This window comes from Cydia splendana, chromosome Z, assembly GCF_910591565.1.
Source record: "Cydia splendana chromosome Z, ilCydSple1.2, whole genome shotgun sequence".
NCBI classification, from domain to species: Eukaryota; Metazoa; Arthropoda; class Insecta; order Lepidoptera; family Tortricidae; genus Cydia; species Cydia splendana.
The window spans coordinates 13,529,437-13,556,834 of NC_085987.1; the positions used below are offsets into that span (position 1 = coordinate 13,529,437).

The 27,398-nt window shown below is 37.0% G+C and overlaps 3 protein-coding genes across 3 annotated transcripts in view; 1 reads left to right on the plus strand and 2 right to left on the minus strand.

Moving 5' to 3' along the window:
* Window positions 1-27,398, minus strand: part of LOC134804458 (uncharacterized) — a 182,915-nt gene that overhangs the window by 55,942 nt on the left and 99,575 nt on the right. The window lies entirely within an intron of this gene.
* Window positions 1-27,398, plus strand: part of LOC134804465 (uncharacterized) — a 71,442-nt gene that overhangs the window by 20,470 nt on the left and 23,574 nt on the right. The window lies entirely within an intron of this gene.
* Window positions 20,765-22,756, minus strand: LOC134804461 (leucine-rich repeat-containing protein 74B-like). Its single transcript, XM_063777509.1, has one exon. It carries the CDS (start codon window positions 22,675-22,677, stop codon window positions 21,028-21,030), a length of 1,650 nt encoding a protein of 549 aa, XP_063633579.1. The 5' UTR covers window positions 22,678-22,756; the 3' UTR covers window positions 20,765-21,027.

Sequence of the window (27,398 nt, forward strand, 5' to 3'; positions counted from 1 at the left end):
ACATATGGCCCTTTAAACTTTTGACAACGTTCGAAAAGTGCTATTTTACGCACTAGTGCGCGAAAATAGGATAATATGTACTGTAAAATGAATTATCAATGGATGTTGTACCTAACACGTCACTAAAGGCTCAGTATTTTCAATACTTCAGTGTTCAGTAACATAGGACGTGCATATTAGGACGCAAATATACCAACATCTTACATCATTTCTCAAACTACAATTGACCTACTCTCATTTTACAAACGTTTGTCAAAATTGTTAATCCTAAAATAGGCTCTTTTGCTCTTTATAAAAATTGCATATTTCACTACCTTATTTGATAAAACATTTAATTGGCAATAAGTCAATGTTTTAAAATATTAATGTGAAAACATTAATTTATTATTGTTACACAGTCTAAGAGCCTATTCGAGCGACAGAGAGGCAGATAACGTTGTTTTGATTTTTCGATGTAGGCGGTAGGCCTTCTGCCCAAGTAACACAAAAGTAGCTGAATATTGTTTGAATAATAGAGCATGCCGTACTGTAAGCTGAATAAGGAAGCTGTATATCGTCGGTAACAGCGCTGTTACATACGTTATACAGAAGGTTTGGGCACAAAGTGGGCAGTGGTGGGCAGCTTACAACTGAATAACAGTAATGTAATAGCTGTATAAGTGTGTGCCCACACATTGAATCAGCTGAATAACACTTGTATAGAGGCTGTCAAAAGCTTCAATACCGCTTTTAAACCAAAGTTATCCAGCTTTGTACACAATGCATCAGTTATTCACACGTTATGAAGCTTTTGGTTCCAAAGTGCATTTTTACAGAAAATATATTCAGATATTTGTGTTAAATCAATGATTTGTCTTCCATTTTAATTTGTGAACTCGTGTCAAAGTGTAGTTTCTGAAGTGAATACTTCCAAAATAAGGAGGACATCACCCATATATTTATTTGATGTTTACATAACTTCAATTTCATTGCGCATGCGACTTTACTGTTAATATATATATACATTTTATTTAAAATTTTAAAGCGCCGCGTAAATAATGCACTGTTTAAAAATTAAATATAGGAAATTTACTACTCCACTTTTAAATTTGTAATTTTTTTGCGGTGTTTAGATGTTTTAGTGATAGAAAATGTACTTTAACAAGTTATGCTACCTTAAAACTAGTTTTATAAATGAATAAAAATGGGTTTTTCAGTTCATTTTCAATTCATTATAGGTATGTAACACGGGCAATATTCAATCCTACTTCCTACTAATATTATAAACGCGATATAATATTTAAGTTATATGATAAATCTGGGGGCACGGCAGTTTACACAGTTATTTTTTCCGTTATCAGTTCCGAGAAATATGTAGTAGTTAAAGGTACACGCAAAGATGTATGACGTGAGTATGAAGATGTGTATAGTATGAGTATGGTATGGTTACGAGTATGGTATGAATATGAATATTGTATAGGTGCAAAGGTGCGAGTATATTAGTAGCGGGTATCACGGGTATGAGTACAAGTATAGTTTGGTATGGGCAGTATTGTTTAGGTATGAGTACGAGTATAGTGTGGGATGGGTATGAGTAGACCCACTTGAAACCTAAAAACAGTCTGTTCAAAATCGACAGGAGAATCGATTTCACTATATTTTAATGGGGGTGATTATTTTATTTTTCACATACCCAGTCTACAAGTTTTTAATGCAACAATATCAATAACTAGCATTTGACACCTTGTTTGCCAACTAGCAACAACCATAAATGGCCATTGGTAAACCTTATCTCGTTGCAGTAAGGTATGCAAATGGTCAGTTAACAGTGTTTATGATGGTAGCTAGCAATTGTTTTACGTCATTAAAACGACAATGCATCTTGTGTAAAATAATCAATCGAAGAGAATTGTTAAGAAAACTAAACCTCGATTTTTTAAATAATGATTGGATTAAAGAATAAATACGCAAGATGCGTTCAAAATAAAATAAAAACACGCTCAAGCTCAAGGCAATCAGGCTCAAGTAGCACCGTTGACCGTGTATAAAGCTACGGAACCCTCTCCACCGCGCACTTGTTGATGCTAAGCAGTAGTTTGAATAGCGCTTCTCATTGCGTTCATTTTGCAGCTTTTAGCAAGAAAAGATAGTATATGTGTACTAAAATCGCTATAACTTAAGTATAAGTGTTGTTTTAGTATTTATTATTCAGACGTTATGTCTATAAAAGCCATAATTAACCCATATATGCAGCTACTGAATAACAAATAAGATGTGGATTTCATTGCAGCTTCCAGTAATAGTGTCCACCTTTATTCAAAAACTAGCATTAAAACAGAAACTGCAACCTGTTTTATACAGTTGAAAGTCTCCACCGACGCTTCTCTTCAGCATTTAGTAGCCAATATCACATTTTTCTTAATATTGTCTGCTTAATATCTCACAACACAGAATATATACAGCTAATTGCTGCTAATGCTGCTATTATGCAGCTTTTAGTAACCACAAATGCTTTAAGCTGAATAATGTCTGACTAACTGTGTAAGAAATAAGTATTATTCAGCTTTAACATGCAAAACCGATACTATGCAAAATTTATTCAGCATTTATTGGTATATAGGCCCCACTAGGCCCACATATTTTCTTATTCCGAATTTAGTAATTTCCACCGCTTATACACAAAATTTATGCAATCTTAATTTGAATAAGATGATAATTTTAATCTATTATCCTGCTTGTGTGTTACTTGGGTGGTAGCGTCTCCGAAATATCGTTTGATCAGTATCAGTAGTATGTATATTGTTTCGTGGTATTACTATACCATACCATAGCAGTGTAATTTGAGTACCTATAAAATAGCTAGTGATGTGACCGGGGGACCTGACTAGCAAAATTTTAAACAGAAATATATTTTCAGAGAAATTGAGGTAAAATGTAAAAAAAAACGTGCGATGGACAAATCTTCCGTCATAAGTTTCGCGCGGCACGGCATATCTTTTGTTTCATTCTAATTTGCTGGCTTTACTTATTGGCTGGTCTTAATCCCAAAGTGAAGCTACCTTCTACTAGACAGCCTTACTTCGATTTTTTTCTTTACTACCGTCTGAATTTTTAAGCGATGGACCTATAACATGTTGCTCAAAATTTTGTTTTATTTGCTGGTAATTAAAGCATACTGTTTGACACTAATGATAATTGTAATAGAGAGAGGGGGAGAGATAATACAGTAATTTTATACATTTCGCGTTTGCGTTAAATCCGGTAGTTCTGATTTTTGCAGACGTGTTTATGATGTTGGCCCAATGAATAATACAAGTTTGTGACTTCGAGCGCCGAACGCAACTTTGTCAAATATCGAAAAACCCGCGAAAAATTTTCTTTTAGATTTGGGCGATTATAACCCTAAAGGACTAGTTTTTGATAGTGGCTTCTCAGGACGTTTTTAAAGTGGACTAAATTTGCTACAATACGAGACTAGAATTGTCTCTGTACATCTAGTAGTTTCCGAAATAAAACATTTCAAAATTTATAATTTTTTGAAATTGTATTCGTAGGGTAAGTAAGTGCATTGAGTATGCACTTTTGTCTCAGGCGATGCAGCTTGGCACGACTGTTCCTAAGGTCAAACAAAGCTGATTTGGCCAGGTAGCTTGAGATCGTACCGTGCCTACCCCCCAAAAAGGGAGGCACAAGGGTCGGATCACCAGGTCCAATCTATACTATATTTCTTCACTACTTCTTCATTAAAAAAAACACTTAACTTGGCGTTATAAAAGTATGGATATAATGTGCTCTTCCTTAAATTATATGAAAATGATATATAACTTGCCCTAGTTGCTAAGAGCAGGAAGAAATATAACATAAATTGCACCTGGGGATCCGACCATTACCCCCCCTTTTTTGGGAGGTAGGCACGGTACGATCTCGTGTCTACCGGCTCAAATCAGCTTTGTTTGACCTTAGAAACAATTGTGCCAAGCGGCATCGCCTGAGACAAAAGTGCATACTCACTGCACTTAGCCTACAAATACAAGTTCGAAAAAATTATAAACTTTGAAAGGCTTTATCTCGGAAACTATTAAATGTACAGAGACAATTCTAGTCTAGTACTGTATCCAATCTAGTCCACTTTAAAAACGCCCTGAGAAAGCAGTATCAAAAACTAGTCGTTTAGGGTTATAATCGCCCAAATCTAAAAGAAAACCGAAATTGTCGCGGGTTTTTCGATATTTGACAAAGTTGCGTTCGGCGCTCGAAGTTACAAACTTGTATTATTTATTGGGCCAAAATCAAAACTACCGGATTTGACGCAAAACAGCCAGGTTACAAAATTCGACAAATTTACTGGATTAAGAGTATTAGAAGAGATTATCGTCGAAAATACTTTCCCAGCACTCGGCCACGATCTCCGTTTCATGACGTACTTTTGTTTCTTTTTCCTTGATGTGCCGGCACTGACACTTTTAAAATTACTTTTGTGTTATGAAAAACGAGTGTCCTTTCAACGATATAATTCACAGTTGCTTTCGTTTCGTAAAAGGAGGCTTTCTTAACTCTTATATAAACATAAATACAGGCATATTTGCAAAGTTTAATTACAATCCTGTTGGATTAAAATGAGAACGAAACTCCGTTTGTATGGGAAGGTAATTTTCGGCCGAGCTTGCTGCGGACTCTTAAATAGTTTGTTTTCGAATGCTGTGGGAGCCTTATAAATCCAGCGTCCTATGTGTCAATTTGTTTAAAACACAATAATAACTTGTGCGGTCTATGCCTGTGCAATGTGACAGTTGCACATTGCCTCGACGTGGCAGGCGCTGTCAGCGGATAAAAAAGAATTAGGAAAACGAAATGTAAAATAAACAAAACAAAAACGCATCGCCAAACTGCACTGTCAACCGTCGGTTTTTCATGTCTGCGCTCAGTGGATAACGCCCTCAGCAAATGGTTGCCGGTTTGCTATTTGCAGTGTTGTGAATAAAGTGCCCGAGGCACTCGATATTTTATTGCCGTATAATATAAATCCGGTCTTCCGCTATCCTAAAACAATTTCTGTATATCGGAAATTATTATTATTTAACTAAGCAAAATTAACATTTAACTGACTGTAAGCCGATAATGAAATACAAAATATAGTTGGGAGCTAGTAAGCTAAATATTAGTGCTCAAAGGTCTTCGTACGCAACAAAAGGTACCTTCCAGATAGTTTATGCACAAGCATACAATTACTTATTGTATTATAATACTCTAATCAATTACTTATTCATATACTTTATATTCTTTTTATATCTCTCTCTCTATAAAAGGTCAAAAAATTATGAAAAAGTTATAGAGTCGGACCAAGATAATTTTGCATGCTATTTGCAATCACAAAGAGTATCAATGTCATCAAATTTCTATGAAAATATGAATAAAAAATATTATGGGACATTATTTTATTAGACAAAGTCCCACAGTAAGATCAATAAGGCTTCTTGTTGAATTTATAAATACTCGTACATAGAAAAACCCCATGACTCAGGAACAAATATCCATACTCATCACACGAATAAACGACAGATAGGTCATCAACGCTTATTATGACGTGTCCTCACTTTGTTCTATTCAAATCGGTGCAAAGTGAGTTTAGACGGATTCGGACGGACCGAACTTGATTTCATGTGTCACACAAGCTCATGTTATTATTAATATTATACCATTATACCCACAAGAGGCCGATTAGAACTTACAAACTGATGTCAAATTGATCTTATTTTGACATCACATGTTCGTGCATGTCGCTCGTACTAATACATTGGTATTTGGTACCTACGAACGAGATACAGTGTGCTACGACACGGCTAACAGATTTCGAACGCCGTCCAAACAAAACTCATTACCGAAAAGTAGGCGTATTCCGCGTATTGCGTGTGCCACTTTACCGGAAGGCTGGTGAAAACCTTACTTCCCTCAAACAAATTACTTAACCTTTATTTTATTCAATATACGTGTTGTGTCATTGACAACCTTTACTGAATAATTATTATTAAATTGAAAATGTGATATGTATAATGTTTCTTTTTTAATGATTTATTTAATATTTATATATTATTTTTAATTGATATTATTTGGACATTTTATTTAATTTATTGTTTGACATACACACTGCCTGTAAATCTTAATTTAGTGCATGGTGCATGCAAATTGCTATTAGCAATCAAACTTAATTTCGTATGCCCTTGGTTACGACATAGTGGAACAATTTTCCTTTTTTACCATCATATGCAATAATCATGTTGTGTACACCTACGATCGACGAATAAAGCATTTGTATTTGTATTTGTATTTGTGTTATTTTATAACATGCTATTCCAAATAGTACATTGTATAACAAGAGCATAAACCACTAATTTTAGTCGAGCCAATATTAGCGAACCTATGCTTGAATTCGTACTCTGCTTCCCAATTCGATTACGAAAATAATAAGGACATTTTGTCGTAATTAAAATCGTAACTGGTATTGGCACCCTGTTGCTATGCGAACTCCACCTCCACCGATGACAAATAGTACTTTTATTAACAAACTTAGTTTCGTTGGTCTTGAAATCGTTGACCGTTTTCCGGGGCTAGCTCTTCCGTAGGATCATAGCTGTGCGAGTGATGCGGCCCCTAACTACTAGGACTGGGCCAATAGGGCTATTGCCGAGGCAATATGCAGACTACACTCACCCATAAAGACGCACTATAAGAAGCAATAAAAAAAAACTCCACTACCAATTATAGTGTTATTACTGTTATTAGAAAGCTTCGCAGTGTAGTAATTACCTTAAATAATTCATATTTTAATCCAAAGAAAATTATATGGCCCGCCTGAAGGTGTAGGTTCGAACATTTATATCAATTTATACTTTATTACTATTACATACCTAATTAATCAACTGATTTGTATTATACGTAAAACATTCGTTGTGTGTTTTTTATGCGTGTGAATGAGATGAACTGCGAGTAATGTCAAATCGATAACAACCGAGATAGGATTTTAAAAGTTCAAACCTCTTTATTGCGAGATTATTTCTGGCTTATCGATCGCTATGCATACCTAATACTTATAAGGAGTTTTTATTGACCGGAAGGGTGGGTATATTGCGTGCGTCTGGAGTTCCATCCCACCGGAAGTCCCCTGGCGTGGCGAATTCCGTCTATTGATATGCGTGCCAGCCTGTATTAACAGCAACACCCTTAACTCGCGGAGCGCCCTAGTATCACACGTGTGATACTAACTCGATTTGGGTCGTAGCGACTCGGTATCAGACGTGTGTTACTACAGATCAATATGGGTCAATTTGCTTCATCAATTAGTTGTATGATGGTCGTTCGACGGGTTAACTGACCAATGGCAGATCCAATGCTAATGAAATATGGTTTATTAATTGATAGTTGATCGTGTGGATAATGATACATGCATAAATAAATAGCAGTTTCTGGCATATTGATTAGTCGTTTTATCCTGTAGGTATCTGGGGTGATATCCAAGATTACAATCGTTGGTAGAAAACGCTAATCGAAACATAAATAATGTATGGAAATAGTCAGGTAAACGAATGAATTTAGAACCTTTAAACCGTCAACTAGATATGATTTGACATTATTTACGATGCATCTCGCGGTCTCGCGGTGAGTCCGTTACTAGAATATCAATTATAATAAACATAACTAGGTATGGTATGTGACATTCGAAACCTCATTCGATTAAGTACCATATTTTCTAGCATCTAATTACAATTTCTGACTTGCCAGTGTACCGTACAATTGTTACATTACGATCAATATGCACTGTTAAAGATACTTATTTATTAATTACATAATATTATTTTTTTAATTTAATCCGCTGCTTCTAAATTCGAGTTTCAGTTATTCGACCTGTTTCCAATATGATAATGATCTGTCAGTGTCGAAAGTGACATTTCTTCAACCAAAAAAACGTCACTTTTGATACTGACAGATCAGTGTCTTATTGTAAAAGTAAACAGATCGAATAACTAAAACTCGAATTGGCCTGTTAAAGTAATTAGCACGTCAGGGCTCGTAGCCAACGTGCCAATCTTTAACGCTCCGTAGCGTATCGTGGTCATCCCTCTCTATCTCTATATATAAAGAACATATGTATGTAGGTACCTACTAACATATATTTTTTTGTAAATATGTATAAAATGTGACCTGTAAAATCTGCTTTTACCAATAAAGATCTGTATTCTGTATTCTGTATCACTCTTCTATACTATTGCGACAGTGACAGTTGCGTTTCGTTCGCTATGGTGCGTTAACGATTGCACGTTGGCAACGCACCCAGAGGCCTACAGACTATACAGAGGCCTACAGAACTATCAACGAACAAAAATGGGTTCCAAGGTACGGCGTAGCACCTACCTTTGCCTGACGGGTTTCCGAATGCTCGATGAATTAGCTTGGTTTATTACATTCTGAGCATGTTTTGGATGTAAATTGTTTCTGCGAAGCGAAGTGAATATCGTGTGTTAAAGTGGTGACTGGGGAACTAATTTGGGATTTGTGATTTTTGCAGAGTTGCCGTCCTATTCGGACGAACTTTGAGCCATGGCGTGGCTAGTCAAACCTCGGTGCACTTCACTGAACGGTAAGCGCCGTGTGATACTTTTAATTAAGCTAGGTACTTACGGAACTAAGTGCTCATTAAAATCATTTTAGTGGTCACACGACATTTAGTATGACTACTAATTCGTGTGCATACGCTTAAATATTGTAAGAATTTATACTCTCCTTATCATTACTTAGTAGGTACATTCATTTGAACATAGGGGCGTTTTAAGATTAATACCTCTGATTTGGTTGATTATACAAAGCATAAGAGTTTATACTCGTAATATGGTTAATAAAAGGGATATTCAACGGATTTATTTATACCATTCATTCGGTGGTTGAACAATAATTCACGCCTCCGCAATCCGCGCGGTATTTATAGACAGGTAAAGGGCAAATATACATAAATCATTTGGATTTTAACTGTAAAGGACCGTTTATCCACGAATTTTAGATATGTGTTTTCTTTAGTAGACGAGGCTATACCTAAACAAGGGCGACATGGACATGCCCAAAGTAGGTTCTTGACACATGTTTAATTTTATGAACATAAACTAGCTAGTTAGTTGGATAAAAAATGAACAGTCTGTAGTTTAAAATCAAAAAAATATTTCCGTTCAAATTTTTTAAAGTATGTCATTCGAACCTTACAAATAAAATAAAATAAAACAATTTTACGACTACTATAAGTACCTATACTCAGTATGTTCGTGAATACAATAGTTAAGTTTCAGAGATGTACTATAGAGCCTATTGTTTAATTTTTTGCTCGTGTTACAGGCCATACCCGGTACCTATACAGGCCGTTCTACTACTACTACTACTAGCTAGCCATTGTGTAAGTACGTAGGTTCATACTACATGACATCAAGCACCTCAAGGTGCGTGACATGTGCTTCGCTCTAGGATCAATAACTCGCGAAATGGACAGTTGCCAAGGTGCTAATTGCATTACAAGGCGTTGCCGAGTCGCTGAGCATGTTGCATTGCGTGAATGTGCAAAGTGCATGTGGACACTGTAGGTACCTACTCTTAATCCCCGTACTATTGCACGTGTTGCGCAACTGACGTAACATTCGCTAAGGACTTTATAAGGACTTTTGTGGCATTTGCTTTGTAGGCCGAGGAGACTGACGAATATTAACATTATGTTAGTGTATAATACCTATTTTTTCTGAGTTACGATGTAAAAGGACGAGACGGACGTTGACGTGTTGATTGTTGAGTGTGTCTTCATATTATAGTAGGTTCTAATATCCATTCCTAACTGATATAATTCATGTTAGCTTAAAATATTTTTCTAAAACCAGTTAGGTTTTATAAGCATTCTGATTTGAGGATTTGAGTGTAATATTAGTAATTTTCGATTCAAGATGGAGGTATGTACTTATTTTAGTTAAGAATATAACTCACAAAAATTAAGACAGAATATCCGTTAAAAGAGCACACAAGCCATTGTTGTATGTAAGAGTATACATAGATACTTATGTATTAAGATGGATTGGAAGATCTAGGACAAATACGTTGGTGACGAACAGCAGCCAAGAGGCGGCGTGTACTGCTTCCGTTAGCACATCTCGATAGGGTTAAGCCTCAGCCATTTGAGCCGATAGCCTGTTACGTGTGCGCTTCGTGTAGTCATTGTACAAGGCTTATATTCCTGATAGTACCGACCGAGGTGTCAGTCTTTGAGGATTACAAACCATTCTAGTTCAAACTATGAGTAAACTTTCATATAAGTAGGTAGTATGTGTCTATGCTATACTTATATATATGTTAATTTCAACCTCCGTAGGTAGTAAGTGATATCTACTGCTTACCTACTCCTTGAATCGAGTAATAAACCACATATTGATTAGGTACTTATTTGTTATTGATCGTCTTTAGATCATCATAAACATTTTTACATTGGAAAATCACTGTTATTACCAATTGACTATCCGATATTGAAACAGTTTAATAACAAACACTTAGGCCCACTTGCACCATCCCACTAACCCGGGGTTAACCGGTTAAACCGTTAATCTAGTGTCAAATGTATGGGTAACTATGGCAACTGCAGGTTTATCCGGTTAACCCCGGGTTAGTGGAATGGTGCAAGTGGGCCTTAGAAAACTATACATACAAATCATACAATCACAAAACAATTCAATATTGAATTCATCCTTTGGTGCTCAAATGTAAAGTTCGCTCGATACAAACAAATTGAATAGCTATACATAAAAACTTAGTTAGTGGAACAATATAAAAAAGCTGTTTTAATTTGCAATGTAGAGCAGCTAGAAACTTTTAGATCAGCGCACGTAGATAAACATGATCGTTTAGTCCAAAGCTAAAGGTGAGCGGGGCTGCGAGGCAGGTTCAACGAAGATAAGGCACGGACGGGCGATATCGGAGATAGGTTTTTATCCACGTGATCCGCCCTGGTTCAGCCGGTGACCCTGTACATGTCATACTTGAATTTGCACTCGGCTTCATCCGCGGTGAAGTAAACCTTTCGGCTTAACCCATCTTTTTGCTTTGTTGTGGTCGGATACCTAAAGATGATTTTAAGCAGTATAGCTATTAAACTTGTCTTCCATTTAAAGAATAGCAAATATGAATAAATAGCATTTCCTTATCTGCCGATGTATGTATTTGACATTTTATGTGTGTGTTATTATCACTAAAAAAATATTGTATTAATGGTGTTTACGGGCTGGTTTACGGGGTCATAGACATTAAATAAGACACTTGGGAAGTTGTTACAAATTACGGTGACTGGTTACTCGACCTGTTCCTCGAAAGGGGTTATTCCCAGAGCTCATTTGCAATGATTTAAGCCTAGTCGACCAGTAATATTAATGCATTGCTTTTCGAGATATTCGAGTTCCAGACGTGGCAAAGTTTGTTAATTAACACTCGTACCTTGACATTCGCAATGCTCAAGTTTCCACTTTTCGAATCACTCGCTACGCACGTATCAATATTAGCACGAGGAGGTAAACAACACCTTAAAAAGTCATATTCAGATCATTTCAATCATTCATGGTTTCGATCATTCCATACCTACATTCAATCATCTGCAGTCTTTCACTACTGCTTTCGTCATTGCATTACTTTAATGCGTCGAATTTCTTGAAGTGTGATCTTACCCTAGTAGGTTACTTGAATTAGTTTCAGGAAACAATTAACTATGCAGTAATTTGTGGTCACCGCGTATTTATACCTATGACGACGACTTTGTCACTCTAAACACTCTCTCAAAATGCAATCAATCCCTAAATTAATAGGGCAGTTTTTGTACTTCTGAATTTTAAAGTTTCTTTTATTTATACATACATATAAGATTCCAAAACTCTTCATTGAAACTGTACTTGTCTTGTAAACGTACACGGGGACTTACGAGTTTATATCGTAATTATTAATAATCGTTACATACGAATTTAACGCCGTTCGTTTGAAATAAGTCCTCGTCAGTATATAGAGTGCAGTTAATCCGGATGGTAGAACCCTCATACTTGTTGTGTGGGTAATGGGTATATAGCTCGACGTTCGCGAACTCTCATCAAAACCGGCCCAGACAGCGCGGCACGAACTTTCCAACCGTTAGCAATTCAACAAACTAACTGTAACACGAATACTACAGTACAGTCAGCAACGGATATAATCTAAAATAAAAAAGTAGGTATTCAAAACGATCTCCACACCCTCGGTGATCGCACATGAATCATATTCATCATCATCATCATCACAGTCGTCAAATCATTTTATTCACTTTGCCCGTACTTATAAGTAAATAAATGACAACAATCAGAAAAATACTGATACCTAAATTAAAACTTCTCTAAGACGAAATCCCGCCTATTTACTAACATTTGGTAAAGTTTAAGGTCTAATTATGTCTATAATGGGGGTACATTTGACTTGTAAGCATTTTCTTTTTCGCGAATGCAGACTTCCAATTAGAAAGCTACAAAACGACATGATGCAACATATTCAACGAGCTAAAGCTAAATAAATTGGTTATCTCGCCGTACTTCTAGCTATTAGTACCTAACTCGATTGGTTAAACGAGCTAAACCAGTTAACGCGGCTGAATAAACCAATAGTTTGTACACATTAGGTAGGTATGTTTAACAACCATATTAATGAGACGGGCGGGTGTGATCGCGTGGCGAGCGGCGGGTAGGCGGGCTGGTGACGCGGTGTCTTGGGGCGATAGCGCGGTGCATGCCGTGCGCCGTGCCACCCCACGCTAAATCCATTTTCACGATTGCAGGCAGTGCAACTCGACCACAGGTTCGAGAGTAATTAAGGTGAAACTAGAGTAATTAAACCGAACAAACTGCTATTGCTTTAGAGCTCCATTCATTGCTTGAATGAATTTCGTAAAAAACTGTACTGGATTTTTTTCTCAAGTATCACGAATTGAACTAATGTAGACGTCCGAGTGCTCATCACTGTCCCAGTACAATGTCATCTATAAACCTACTTTATTAGCATGTCGAGCACTGGGACGTGTACCTTTAGTTTTCTTAGGACCTACCACTAACAACATAGACTTTCCAATACACAGAGCTTAGTGTGACAAACATTCTTTAGTGTGATAGACTTAGGTAGGTACAGATAGAGTTGACCTAGTCTATGGTTTGTATAACTAGCAAAAAGCAAAGCTTTGTAAGGGCTCGCGGAGTTTTTCTACCTAAACGTACCGGACCGCGACTTTGATCCAGTCCGAGGCTTGTTCCATGTTCGATCGAGTGGGTACGTAATAAGTCCGCCGTTAAGGACACAGCTTTAAGTGAGAGCAAGAAAGAAATATACCTACTAATTGGACCCCGGTCGCTGTCCGGTACGCCCGTCTGTTACAGCTTTTACTTTGTCCATTAAAAACGTGTCCAGACGACTTATTGCCAATATCATCCACACGTAATATACAATTTCATATTAAGCGCTTATTACATCCTACACGGTCACCCAGTATTTTTTGTAAGGAACTTAAGGAAGCCAAGTGGCTTTCCTACATTTTGTTGGGTCAGCGAGCCAATGTCCTTGAATTTATTTATGCGTCCACACCACACAATTGAGCGTAAAACTATCCCGTCTGGACACCTACTGGCGGTAATCATGTTGCTCCGCACATAAACTTACGTATAATTTGCTCTCTTAAGTGCTCATCAAGACGAGTGAGATGACCAAAACAGCGTGTGCCTATGTTGCAACAAACGCGAGTTCCACTAAATACTGCCAGGGTTCAGCTACAGCTCTATCTTGAGAATCTCCTAAGTGCTCAAAAAGACGAGTCGGATGACCAAAACAGCGTGTGTCTATATTGTATAAAACCCGAGCTCCACTAGGTACTGCCAGAGTTCAGCATCAGCTATCTTGGGTACTACTCTACTAAGTGATCATCATGACGAGTCGGATGTCCAAAACAGCGTGTGTCTATGTTGCACCAAACCCGAGCTCCACTAGGTACTGCCAGGGTCCAGCATCAGCTCTATCTTGGGTACTACTCTCCTAAGTGCTCATTAAGACGAGTGAGATGACCAAAACATCGTGTGCCTATATTGCAACAAACCTGAGTTCCACTAAATACTGCCAGGGTTCAGCTACAGCTCTATCTTGGGTATCTCCCAAGTGCTCAATAAAACGAGTCGGATGACCAAAACAGCGTTTGCCCATGTTGCACCAAACCTGAGTTTCAATAGGTACTGCCAGGGTTCAGCAATAGCTCTATCTTGGGTACTGCTCTCCCAAATGCCCATCAAGACGTGTCGAATGACTAAAACAGCGTGTGCCTATGTTGCACCAAACCTGAGTCCCACTAGGTACAGCCAGGGTTCAGAATCCACTCTATCTTGGGCACTGCTCTCCTAAGTGCTCATCAAGACGAGTCGGATGTCCAACCCAGTGTGTGTCTATGTTGCACGAAACCTGAGTTCCGCTAGGTACAGCCAGGGTTCAGCATCAGGTCTATCGTACTGATCTCCCAAGTGCTCATCAAGACGTGTCGAATTACTAAAACAGCGTGTGCCTATGTTGCACCAAACCTGAGTTCCACTAGGTACTGCCAGGGTTGTGGGTCATTTTGTTGAACTGCACGCCGACGTGCAGTCGGCGTGCAGTTTCCATATTAGTTGCAGTTGGGTTGTAGTCCGCCTAATATCCTTATCTTTATTTATAATTTTGGCAGTTCCAAGCAATAGTAACACTAAAACTGTTTCTCGAACTGAAATTACCCGATTTAAGTTTGCTAACACAACATGACAGATCAGTTCATCGGCGCCACAGAACAGAACATACGAGTTAAATTGACCTCCGCAGTGAATAGACAGCAAGATTGAACGTTCCAGTATTCACAGAAACTTAATTGCTAAATTGGGAATCAAACCGAGCGAAGCGAGATGGGACAGAATTCAAACCATTATTTTTCAAAATTTGTTAGCACATAGTACATTAGCACGAATTTTAATTCATAATTTTTCTAACAGTTGGCGCTAGTGTTAATACAAAGTGTTATTCCTTTATTTTATTTTTTTAGGTTTATAAAATGATATTTTTATGTTTGATAACACATCTAGACATGAATTTAAATTACTATGTTAAATTTCAAACCTATCAGTGCGATAGTTTTTTCCGTAAAGTGTACCACAAGAATGCATAGTTTGTCGAATAGTGATAGGGCTCGCTTCGCTCGCCCTAACTAGCAAAAGGGAAATAGAAATGATGTCTGACGCAACTACTCTATAACTGTAATGGCCAATGGGCGCGTCGCCTTTTAATTTGCAGTATCTTTGTTCTAATAGATCCTGAGGTAGATCGTATCAAAACGAGTTGAAAACCATATCACATTGTTATAACAGAAACAGCCCCCTAGTCTGTCATATCGATCGTATGTTGTCTACTGGCGCGACACTAACACTAAGGGTCGGTACAGACGGACTGCAACCCAACTGCAATGTGCATTTGAGGCTAAAGCAAGCTTGTGAGAGTTGCGAGTCATTCACATACCTATTCATAACGGTTCATTCATTACTTTGATAGGTAGGTATATAAGTACTTCGCTTGTTCTTTAAAACTTCTTACTGTTCCTGCCTTAGATCCCTAGCATATGTCAATATTAGTTTCTCGCACTTAAAATTTAAAGCACAGTGGAAAATTTTCACGATGGAACCAAGTTGCATGTTTTGTGTATAGGTACCTACGTACTAGGTAGGTATGTAGTTAGAGGATTTAGACCATCCGGCATGCTTTGCATATGTCACAGGGTTTGGTATCTTGTATCCTACGACTTTGCACCACGACAACGAATGAACGTAGTTTACGGACCGGGGTCAACAATCCGGTTTTGTATTCAACTTACCTATAATGAAAAACGAACCGATTTCACTGCTCCGGTTAGCAAGCTGCCATAATTATTGTCTTTAATGATGATAACAATGTTGAATACCTACATCTTGAATACATAAGGTGTAATGATTCTTCATTCATCTATAACACTTTTGACACTGATAGATCATATCCATAACAAATCCCGATAAAAAATCATAACCTGTTGTTATTTTATTACAAACAAATCAAACATATACTCCTCCTGTACAGCCGCCAGTTTGGCACTTATATAAACGCTAGCGTAAACATAACTTATTTCTATGCATCTCGCTCTTACTGGCATATTAGGGTGAGGAAGATGTATAGTAAGTAATTTACGTAGACGTTAGCGTATATATGTCAGTGTTGACACTGTCAGTGACTCGTGGTACGGGTACTGATGTCTGTATGTAATCAAATCTTGCAAGCTATATTAGACCCACTTCTCATTGGGCTTATTTACACATTGATTAGTGTTAAGTGCGAGTTCATACATTTGTTACTTGTGTTTAGTAGCAAATATGTATGAACTGGTGCTTATTAACACTAATCAATGTGTAAATGAGGCCTCAATATTTGTTGAGCTGAAATATTTGATTGTTTATGAATGTTGGGAAACAATGAAATATTATGGTACCATCTAGCTGATCTGATGACGGAGACCGGATGTTGGCATATGAACTCCGTGAAAAATAACGCAACCTCATTGTGTTTGGGTTTGTTAGAATTGTCTCAATGAGTGGTATTGAATCTCAAAAGTGATTATGTTTGTTTCATTTTTTCATGTATACCTAGTCTGTATCTTTTGCATTCATGACTATCTAGATCTGTGGGCACGGTAACAGTGTAAGGTGACGTGAAACATCTTTTATAACGAGAGCGGCAGTATGAGACCGAGCACGGGCGCTCCCGACTTTCCCGATCGATATAGGTACGCAAAGTATATACTGCAAAGAATTTAGCCGTATCAGCGAATTTAAAATACTTTATTTGTGCAAGTTGGAAGATTTCGTTTCTATGAACCGTTCGAACCCGCAGCATAGACTATCTAGTATTGATTTATGACACGTTCGCATGAGAAGTGATTTCATATCCTAGTGTTACGTAAAAATACCGGGATATTATTTTGAGTAAGTAGATATTTTAGTAGTTTGATAGGTACGTGCATACAAACAATCGAGTTATCTATTTAATAAAACAGCAACGCAGCTTTATCGCAAGTTAACAACCGAAAAATTAATTACAGGCTTCACGGATCTATAACACGATAATTGCTTGTAAAAGTTTCATAACCAACGAGCGATAGTGGATATTAAGTACTCCCTCATTATATAATGTATATCTGGTGTTCAAGGGCTTTTATTGGAAAATATATTGATAGGAGTAGCGAAAGATTAATTGATTGTACAAGATAAGTATTATTATTCGCACAATAGCTGCTCAGTTAATACAGCGCTGTACGGTTTCATACAATATACTGTGTAACTAAGTTCAATCAGTTACACTATGCTATGTAACTGATTGAACTTGATTGCCAAAGTTGACGGTTAATAATTCAGCTACCACAAAATAAGCACTCCGTACGGCTTCATCTAATGCAGCTGAAAAACTGGAGGATGATTTTTACTTGGACTATCATCTTGTACAGTCAAAATGCATCTTTGGTAGAGCTGATTACAGCTTGTATGTTGTGCTTTTTGATGAATGTTTACATATTATTAACCTTACTACTTTATTACTTATTATGATCATATATATCTTGCCTAGTTATAACTTCCAGAGTTGGACGCTTCACTCCGTTTAAACGTCATAACGGTGCAGCTGAAATATGTTGTTTGTTTTGTTTACTTCCGTAATTGTGATGGATGACTTTGTAAAAATATTCCTATATGGAGTTGTTAGCCTTGTTTCGATGAGTAAATTTTAGTTGCCTGTTGAAAGAAAAGTGCAGTCAGCCATAAAAGCTTGTATCAAAAATGAAATTTTTGACAAAATACTTGTCGTCTTAACGAAGTTCGAAGTAGTACGAGAAACTTGGGATATAAAAATAGAAGTGATCCGTATGTGGGCTCGTAAGTAGTGGTGCCAATCCCAGGGGCATTGGGGGTCTTACGTGGAGGGGTGGGGGTGGGGTCGGGGGTCGGCGACTGCCGGACCCGCGCCACCACTCGTGCATACCCGCGCACACATTCGCACCTTACGGACATGATTTATGTTCGAAAAGACTCCGATTGGAGTTTTGGATTTAACAAGGTTGGAATAATGTTAGTAACGGAAAGTTTTGTTATTGCCAAACGACGCTTATTTTTGTTACAAAGGTTAAATAAATATGCTAAGTACAAAACTTAGTAGGTTACTTATATGTAAGTTAAAATGAAATTATTTATGAGTTAGGTAGGGTCTTAATTGTTAGTTTAGTGTTTAGGTACTCGTACAGAAACTGTGTTGCCTCCTCTGCCCTATCCTGAGGTCAGCGATTGCTTCCTAACTTCTCTGGCAGTTGTCCACCGTGTTTTTGTTGTTATTAATATTTTGTTGAACTTAATTAAGTATTATATACATAATGTACTACTTCTATAGTAATTAATTATGTCTGTCACAAATGCGGCCGTGACTGTCATGTCATGAGACACCTACGTAAATGTCTTACTTTTACGGATCCACACTTTTTAAATTATCATCCTATTATGATGATGATGATGATGAGGATATATTTATATCAGTAAACAGCTGGTGGTGGTGGTGGTGGAGACGTGGTACTAACGTGAGTAACGTGTTACCTAGGCATGGTAGCTCATTGTTTCGTTTGAGAAGTTTCATTGGCGACGAAAGTTGACATTGACAGTGCTGGCTAAAAATAACTTTGTCCAATTACTCGGGCTCCAATCTCGTCAGACATTTCCGAGCTCTCATTAAATATGTAATTGCGAGATAGGCGTTTGTTCCCCACTGTGGTCTCACCATTCCGAAGTATTTATTCATTTAAATTAAACATTAGCTAATCTGTCACTCTATTGGATTGTTGTTTAGTAAGGACGCTAAGCACGAAGAATTTCGTACATTGACCCGCCATTACCTATCTCTATCGCACGCGTACAATTATTTTGCTGTCCCGCTCGCACAGTGGCATTGACCGCTGGCATGATCGGCATCCTTAGCGTCCTCACTTTTATAAAGAGAACTCTATAGACACAAGAAATATTCACAAATGTTGACAATAATGACTTTAGTAACTATTTATAAACGTGAAAAACTGAAACTATTTAGACTATGACCACGGTAACTTTGCATAAACTTGTCAGTAATAAGAATGCATAGGTACCTACATATCCCTATAAGCTCCATACTTGACGTAGCACGTGGAGTGAAAACTTAGCGTGGTCCAACTTTATAAGTTCAGTGCAAAGACTTTCAGGCAACTGAAGTCATTCGAGTTAGATACTTCGGACCGAATTTTTTTTATATGCCTAAGTAATCCATTTATAATATTTAAAAACGAAACATATCATATATTTTGATAATAAGTGGAAAAATTAATCGCTGTGATTAATCGTATGATTAACTAACCGTTTCACAGTTTTAACTGAGTAAATAATTAACAAACTTGCAAATCCTACGTTATTTTACACTTTTAAAATATAGAATCCCTAAGTATAGGGTTACCAGATGACAGGCATTTTCCTGACATGTCAGGAATTTTGGCCTTTTGTCAGGAATGGGGACGAAACACGAAAATGTCAGGAATTTTTTAAATTGATAGACTTTTTTATAAAGTACCTTTTTAGTAACTTAAATTAATCCAAAAAATTGTAAAAAAATAATAAATGAGATCCAATCAACTTATCAATAACTTCGTAATTATTAATTGTGTAATATTCGCATTTGCAAAGATAACCATATAATAAGAAGTATCCTCTGGCTCTGTGATAAAAAATAATGTAGGTAAAACATCTTGTTTAATCGGACTAAACTTTCGGGTGGCCATCGGCTAGACCCCCCCCCCCCCCCCCCCCGTCGTCGTCAAAAATAGGAATGTCAGGAAAAATATTCGGAAATCAGGATTTATTTATTTTTTCAGGAAATTCTAAATTTGTATCTGGTAACCCTACTTAGTAGGTAATATTAATACGACAGGGGTTTTAATAAAACTAAGTAGTAAAGTAGGTACCTTTTTTAGGGTTCCGTACCCAAAGGATAAAAACGGGACCCTATTACTAAGACTTCACTGTCAGTCTGTCTGTCTGTCTGTCTGTCACCAGGCTGTAACTCATGAACAGTGATAGTTGAAATTTTCACAGATCTATTTCTGTTGCCACTATAACATCAAATACTAAAAACAGAATAAAATAAATATTTAATTGGGGCTCCCATACAACAAACGTGATTTTTTGATAATAATGCGGAACCCTAAGTGCGCTAGTCCGACTTGCACTTGACCGGTTTTTTAACAAACATAAATGTCAAATAACGGATAGGGACACGGCGCGATTATCAACGGTTTGTTAGATTTGACAACCGTTTATGAATAATGCCTTAAAACTACAGCCTAGACTGAAGCCAGAATACCGATTAATCTCCGAAGGCGCTGCAGCAGGTTCTATCTTCCCGTAGGTACATTCTAATACGATACAACCTATTTTATGCAAAGTGCGTAGCTTGATACAAGTGGGGTTCCTTTTCCATATTATAATAAAATTGTCATCTGCTTAACAAAAAAAGAACATTTTAATGAAGAAACACATATAGTTAGACCAAGAAAAGTCTGCAACGATTTTGATAGCATAATACGCAGTGTAAGTATTATTTATACGTCATAATTTGATAGAAGTTTCACGTTTAAAATAACACTTGCACTGCGTGTGCTATCAAAATCGTTGCAAAGTTGTCTTGGTCTCGGTCTAGTACTTAGCAAGTCCTTAAATAATTCTTAACAATAAATAATTAAAATGAAATCACTAGCACGAAAAAATAACGTTCTCAATTGAATATAGCAAAATGTCTGGACAGAATCATCCGTCGATCGCAGCACAAATAGCATTAGCATTGGAGTATCTAGGTACTGCTAAGGCTCGAGTGATATTTGTGTGATACTTTTCATCATTTTCTTTTTTTATTTCCTTTCTTTGCGACTGACTCTGGTTCAGGCTCGGGTGGCGGTGTAGGCGGTGCCTTTCTGTCCGGCCACTTTCTTTTAATATGATCCGCTAGTGGCTTTAAGGCTATCGTCTTGGCACCTTTGTTCATCGGCTCCCCCGGCCAAAGTTTCTGAACTGCGTTCACGAGATCCTCGTCCAAATCCACTCCTAATTGCTTCAATTTGTCCCTAAAATCTTTTGGTACGAGAAACGTGACATTTTCTTTTACTAACTGTAGAATCACGACAGCTATATCCACCTGATGTTTCTTATGTTTTTTCCCTAAATATTCAATTCTATTCAATACGAGCTCTCTCGCATCCGGCCCAGTGGACTTAAAGCCACCTTGCACGTACCCGTGCGAAACAACGACATCTTTCCTTTTTGCTTGAATGGTTTTTAATACATCTACAAACTGTTGGTTGACTTTAACACCCTTTAAATTAAGGACTTGTATTGTGCTCCGTTGGAACTTCTGGATAACTAGCTGAGCATCCGTTAGGGTAAGTGGATTATATGACAAATCGAAACACTTCATCTTCTTCGGCTTAGCAAACCCGGCTATTAACTTTGTTATAATCGGCGTGTCGCATAACCTGTTGTTATTAAGGTCTACGTGGCGTAAGAGTTTGGATTTAAATACGGTACTAATACTAGTTGCTATTTTTTCTCCACTGAGTGAGTTCCAGGATAAATTTAAGTACTCAAATTCCGGATTGTTTCCTAGATGCTCAAGTATGCTACAGATGCCGGACTGGAACGAATACAGATTGTTGTGAGATAAATTTACTGACTTAAGTTTGTTTTGCGTCTCTAGTGCTTCGGCCAAATGTAGACAACCTTTTCCGGAAATCGCATTATGTGACAAATCTAGTTCACATACATTCGAAAGAAGCATTATGGCGTGAGCGAGTTGCTCGAGTCCTTGGTCGCCGATTTGGCAGTAACTGACGTTCAGCACTCTTAGTGCCCTATTATTTTTAAGACCTTCGCATATTCTGCTCATCCCGCTAAGTCCAATGCGGCACCCGCATAAATTCAAGCTGGTAAGCGTAGAATTATTTCCCAGCATCTGGCCCAGATGAAAGCATGCATCATCGTTTAGCCAGTTGTCAGTTAGGTCAAAATGTGTGACAAAAGTATTATTTTCCAAGGCCATGGCCATGGATCGGACTCCGTTGGGATTGACCCCGTAGTAACTCAAATTAATATGTGTATTTATCAAATTTCTGTGAAATATTCTCACAGGACATTGGTTTGTGGTCTTGCAAATAGCTAAGTAGTATTCTTGGCCATCGCTAGGGTAATTTTTTATTGGCAGGGGTCCGAATAGTGCACTAATTATACCGGGGTCGGATATACTTGGGTAGTTGTAGTAGGGGTGACGGAGAACTGTGCTGTCGGACTGTGCGACGTAGGCGGCACATATCTCGCCGCTACCAGGATCATACAATCCTTGCTCATACTGTTTCTTCTTCAAGTTCTCTTCACTTTTCGTGGTAAGCGAAGACCACTCGGACATCGGAGGTTCTTCGGAGCTCGAGTCTCTCCGAGCTTCGAAGATAATCTCGGTTTCAGGTTCTTCTTCCTCACCTGAACTGTCGTTAGACATCTTTCCTTATGAAAAAAATGAACCTAAACACTAAATAAAATATCTTGTATCCAAAATACTAACAAATTGTGTGAAGAAGGAAAATGTATGCGTCACATTTGACATATACGTCATATCAAGAGATGTCAAGCTCAAGCCAAAGAGATTTTTTTATACTTTACTAAATTCTCTTTGTTCAAGCAATAGGACCTAGCCTAATGCCGGCTTCACTATACTATAGGTATATGTATATCGTAGGTAGCGATTTCAGACTTAGTCTGTTCGAGAAACGGAAAACGGTGAAAAAGAGAGTAGAGATAATACTTTTTAAAATACGTGTGATACCTCATTAGATTCGTAATGATGTCTAAAAAAATGTATTCGAAGCGTGTTAATTACACACAAAAAATTACAAAAGTTATTAACAAAAAAGGGAGAAAAAAGTAGATTTTTCTTATTTCCCAAATATCTCAAAAAGTATTAATATTTAAGAAATCAAAATTAATATTATAAAAGAGGAGGATATTTCCAATAAACATTCCATGCTTCCAGAACTGTATCTCCATTATTTATACTTTTTATTCAACGCTGAACACAACCCTCCGCGCCTCATTTTCGAGAAACGCGCGCGGCGTGAAAGAGGGATTACGTAACATTAAATATAATTTCAAAGGTATTAAATATTCATTGAAAAATTTAAAAATAATATGGTGTATTTAAAACATGTCAACAAATGTAATACTTGTAGAAATTTATCTTAAAAAATATTTTTTCAACAAATTAGGCAATTGTTAATGAACATAATTTTCTCGAAATTCCTTCTTTATTGAAAACGAAAAAAGAATGTATAAATAACTATTGTAAAATTTCCTCGCTTTCTAGAGCTCTTCTCATATACGTGCCTAATAAGATCACGTTATAAAAGTTCTGAAAAAAATAATAGCTTGGTTATAATATTGTTTTATATTTTACAATTTTACCTTGATTTTTCGTTTTTCGTCAATTTTCTATGTTATTCTAAAACTTATTTTAAGCAAAGTATTAACTTTATGAGAAGGGCTCTAGAAAGCGACAAAAGTTTTACAATAGTTATTTATACATTTTGATTCGTTTTCAATAAAGAAGGATGCTCGAGAATATTTTGTTGATTAACAATTGCATAACTTATTGAAAAAATAACTTTAAGATAAATTTATACAAGTAGTACATTTGAGAACATGTTTTAAATACACCATTTTTTTTTTAATTTTTCAATGAATATTTAATATCTTTAAAATTATATTTAATGTTACGTAATCGTTTTTTCACTTCGCTCGCGTTTCTCGAAAATGAGGCGCGGAGGGCTGTGTTCAGCGTTGAATAAAAAGTATAAATAATAGAGATACAGTTCTGCAAGTATGGAATGTTTGATTGGAAATATCCTCCTCTTTAATAATATTAATTTTGGTTTCTTAAATATTAATACTTTTTGAGATATTAGGGAAATAAAAAATATCTATTGCCCTTTTTTTGTTTATAATGAAATGAAATTTTTTGTGTGCTAATACACGCTTCGAATACATTTTTCTAAACATCATTACGAATCTAATGAGGTATCACACGTATTTTTAGGAGTATTATCTCTATTTTTCACCGTTTTCCGTTTCTCGAACAGACTATGTGCAGATAAATCGAAAGTTTCATATAAATTGAAACTGCCACCGATGAACGATAATCTACAACGATTTGTCATACACACGATCGATAAATCTGCGCAAATCGGTTTGCAGATTAATCGGTACGATATACATACCTATAGTTACGTTTGTAGCCGGCACAACTAGGGCCTAAAAGAAAGTATACCATAAAGGGCATAAAGTAACGACGCACGTGCACCGATGAGGGGCATAAACTCTAGCAAACTTTGCACAAACCAAAGAATAGTATTGCCCAAACCTGGCAGTAAGAATGCATACATATATCTATCTATCTATCTATCTATCTATCTATCTATCTATCTATCGAATACCTTTAAACGAGCAATTCTTGTTTATTTATATATAATATATATTTCGGGGATCTCGGAAACGGCTCTAAGGATTCGATGAAATTAGCTATACGGGTGTTTTCGGGGGCGATAAATCGATCTAGCTACGTCTTATCTCTGGGAAAACACGCATTTTTGTTTTTATATGTCTCCCAGATATTACCCCTATAAGCTCCATACTTGACGTAGCACTTGGTATGAAAACTTATCATGGTCCGACTTTGGAATGTACGCAATGCGACGAAATTAAAAACAACAAATGTAAGCTTACTACTGTTTGGTACTACTTACCAAAAATTACCGACATTACTTCGTCTAAATTGTTGCCGTCCAAACTTATATTATTATTTATAGCAACGAATAGTCTCATAACGACGAACGTACGATATATTGAGGCATAAGAATATATGTAGTAGATTATATCACAAGGAAGCAAAATGATATACGGTCATTGCGCTAGTTTTCGTCCACTTGACGAAATTTTAATATACATTATTGCACAAATTTGAACTTATGCGATCCTTAATGTCTAACCAATATACGTATCTACATAAAAAATATTTTGCCCAAGTAGCAAATTAAAAATGAAATATATTAATAGCTAATTCGTTAAGTGGACGAAACTACTATACATATAGCTACTCTACTCCCAGTTCTCTGTTTGACTTAGGAATAAAAGGAGTTACGTAATGTAGGTACTGAGTGTTTGCGGTAGCATACGTCCATTCGATTACAATTTAATGGTGCTGTTTGACTAATGACATCATTAAAATCTCTAGTGGTGAAATCGCAGAGAAACATTTTACTGTAGATATGTACCATTCTCGTAATTAACGTTGAGCGGGCAACAGCGGCTGTACAACAAGCTGTACCTTCTACACTATCATCACTAGTGGCTCTGTGACCTGTAGACCTCGCGAGTATAGCTTATTGCGACCGTGCACGACGACAGCGCCACATAGCGGTTTGATCAATCAACAATACGAATATATTAATTTATTCAAAATAAAAAAATAAAATAACAAAAACAATACGAAACGCTACGCTGACAAAATTCGGTTACCTAATACTTATTCTCGAGTAAAAACTAAATATCTAAATACCGCCTAAACCAGTAATACAAATTTTTTGCCATTTACTCTGTAAATATGTCACAAAAATAAAAAAACTCCGCCATTATTTAAAATTTCCATAAACCGGATCAACAATTTTTTATTTAACCCTTTAACCGCCAGAGTCTGATATATAAGACATTACATATCCAGCTCATTTCGCCACAGTCTGATAAATAAGACAAAGATCTGATTTGGTTTTTACAGCACATTTATAACTCCCGTAACTATGCCAACCTTACTCTGCGTGGTACAATTACTGTCGGTGGCGACACGAGCACGCTCGATCAAAAATTGCTGGCGGTTAAAAGGTTAATCATAAAATCTGGTCACAAAATTTCACAAGAATCGGCTGAGAATTATTGTGACCTGTAGAGGAGAAAAACCGGATATACAAAAGCAAAATGCTCGAGTCAAAACGTAGACCTTCGTTACGCTTCGGTCAACTATCGATCAATTAGTTAGGTAGGTAGTAGGTAGTTAGGTAGGTAGTACATACATTGATAGTTGTACAGTCAGCTTCAGAGATACTTGACCCCCGTGTCCTTTTCCCGTGTTCGAATCCTGTATTTTTTAAACCCATTGGTATTCAAAATTTTTCGTTTCTTTTCTAGATGTATTGAGTGAGCACAATGCGTGTCCGAAACTGAATAATAATAAGTTATCTGCTCGGTAGTCGACCCCACAATGGTTGCCAGTCATTATGCCGCTCAAGAGGAGGCTTCGTCATGATCGGGCTTTATGCAAGCATGCCTAGGTACGGAAAACTGTAGGAATGCCCACAGAGGTGTTAGGTATTCACTTACCGACTTCTGAGAAAATACTTAGGTAGGTACTTACTAACAGAAATATGTATGTTCTCACCTCTCTCTCTCAAGTTCATTTGACCGTGAGCAACATTAGACTTGGTCTATCTTGTAGTTTGATTGACGGCGCGTTTGTAGGATTTGTTCATTGATTCACTAAAAGCCGACCATACACTTCAAGGAAACAGTGCGGCTCTAGTACGCTGCGTATAAACTCGCTCAGGTACTTGACCCGCGTAGCCCTAAGATAAATTTATGCTCTTCAAGCGCATCTCTAACACCACAATATTCCTTTCTGTCACCTATTATAGTGAATATCAATAAATGGCAGTATGAACTAATGAGTGAACCATCGTGTGAATACCGATGGTGTAGGGGCCAAATTCGACATGTACAACTGTCGGATTTCGCGTCAACTTCAATTCAACAGTTGAAGTTCATCAAGTGCGGATAGTTCATTTGGAACAACCAAAAATTTAGCAAAAAACAACTTTGTTTTATTGTTACTTTAAGGTTTATAATGGTTTGGTTTGGTTGTCACCTAACTGTGGATTGCTAATGTCAAATTTTGAAAAGTAATGATTCGATTCAACGGAAGTTCAACATGCGACGTCAAAAGTGGCATGTCGAATAAAGCCCGTGTAGGTATATATGTACCTACTTTCTATATTGCCCTCCCATAATATTTATTTGTCAAATGTTTCGTAAGTTTTGAAAAGTGCATAATACAATTTCAATGGGTTTTTGCCAGGTATTTCGTTAGACCGTGTAATGATCGGGTAGTGTACTTTAATTATG

What these genes read in the sequence shown, in the direction of transcription:
- LOC134804461 (XM_063777509.1), bottom strand. Translation starts at nt 22,677, where the DNA reads ATGTCTAACGACAGTTCAGGTGAGGAAGAAGAACCTGAAACCGAGATT.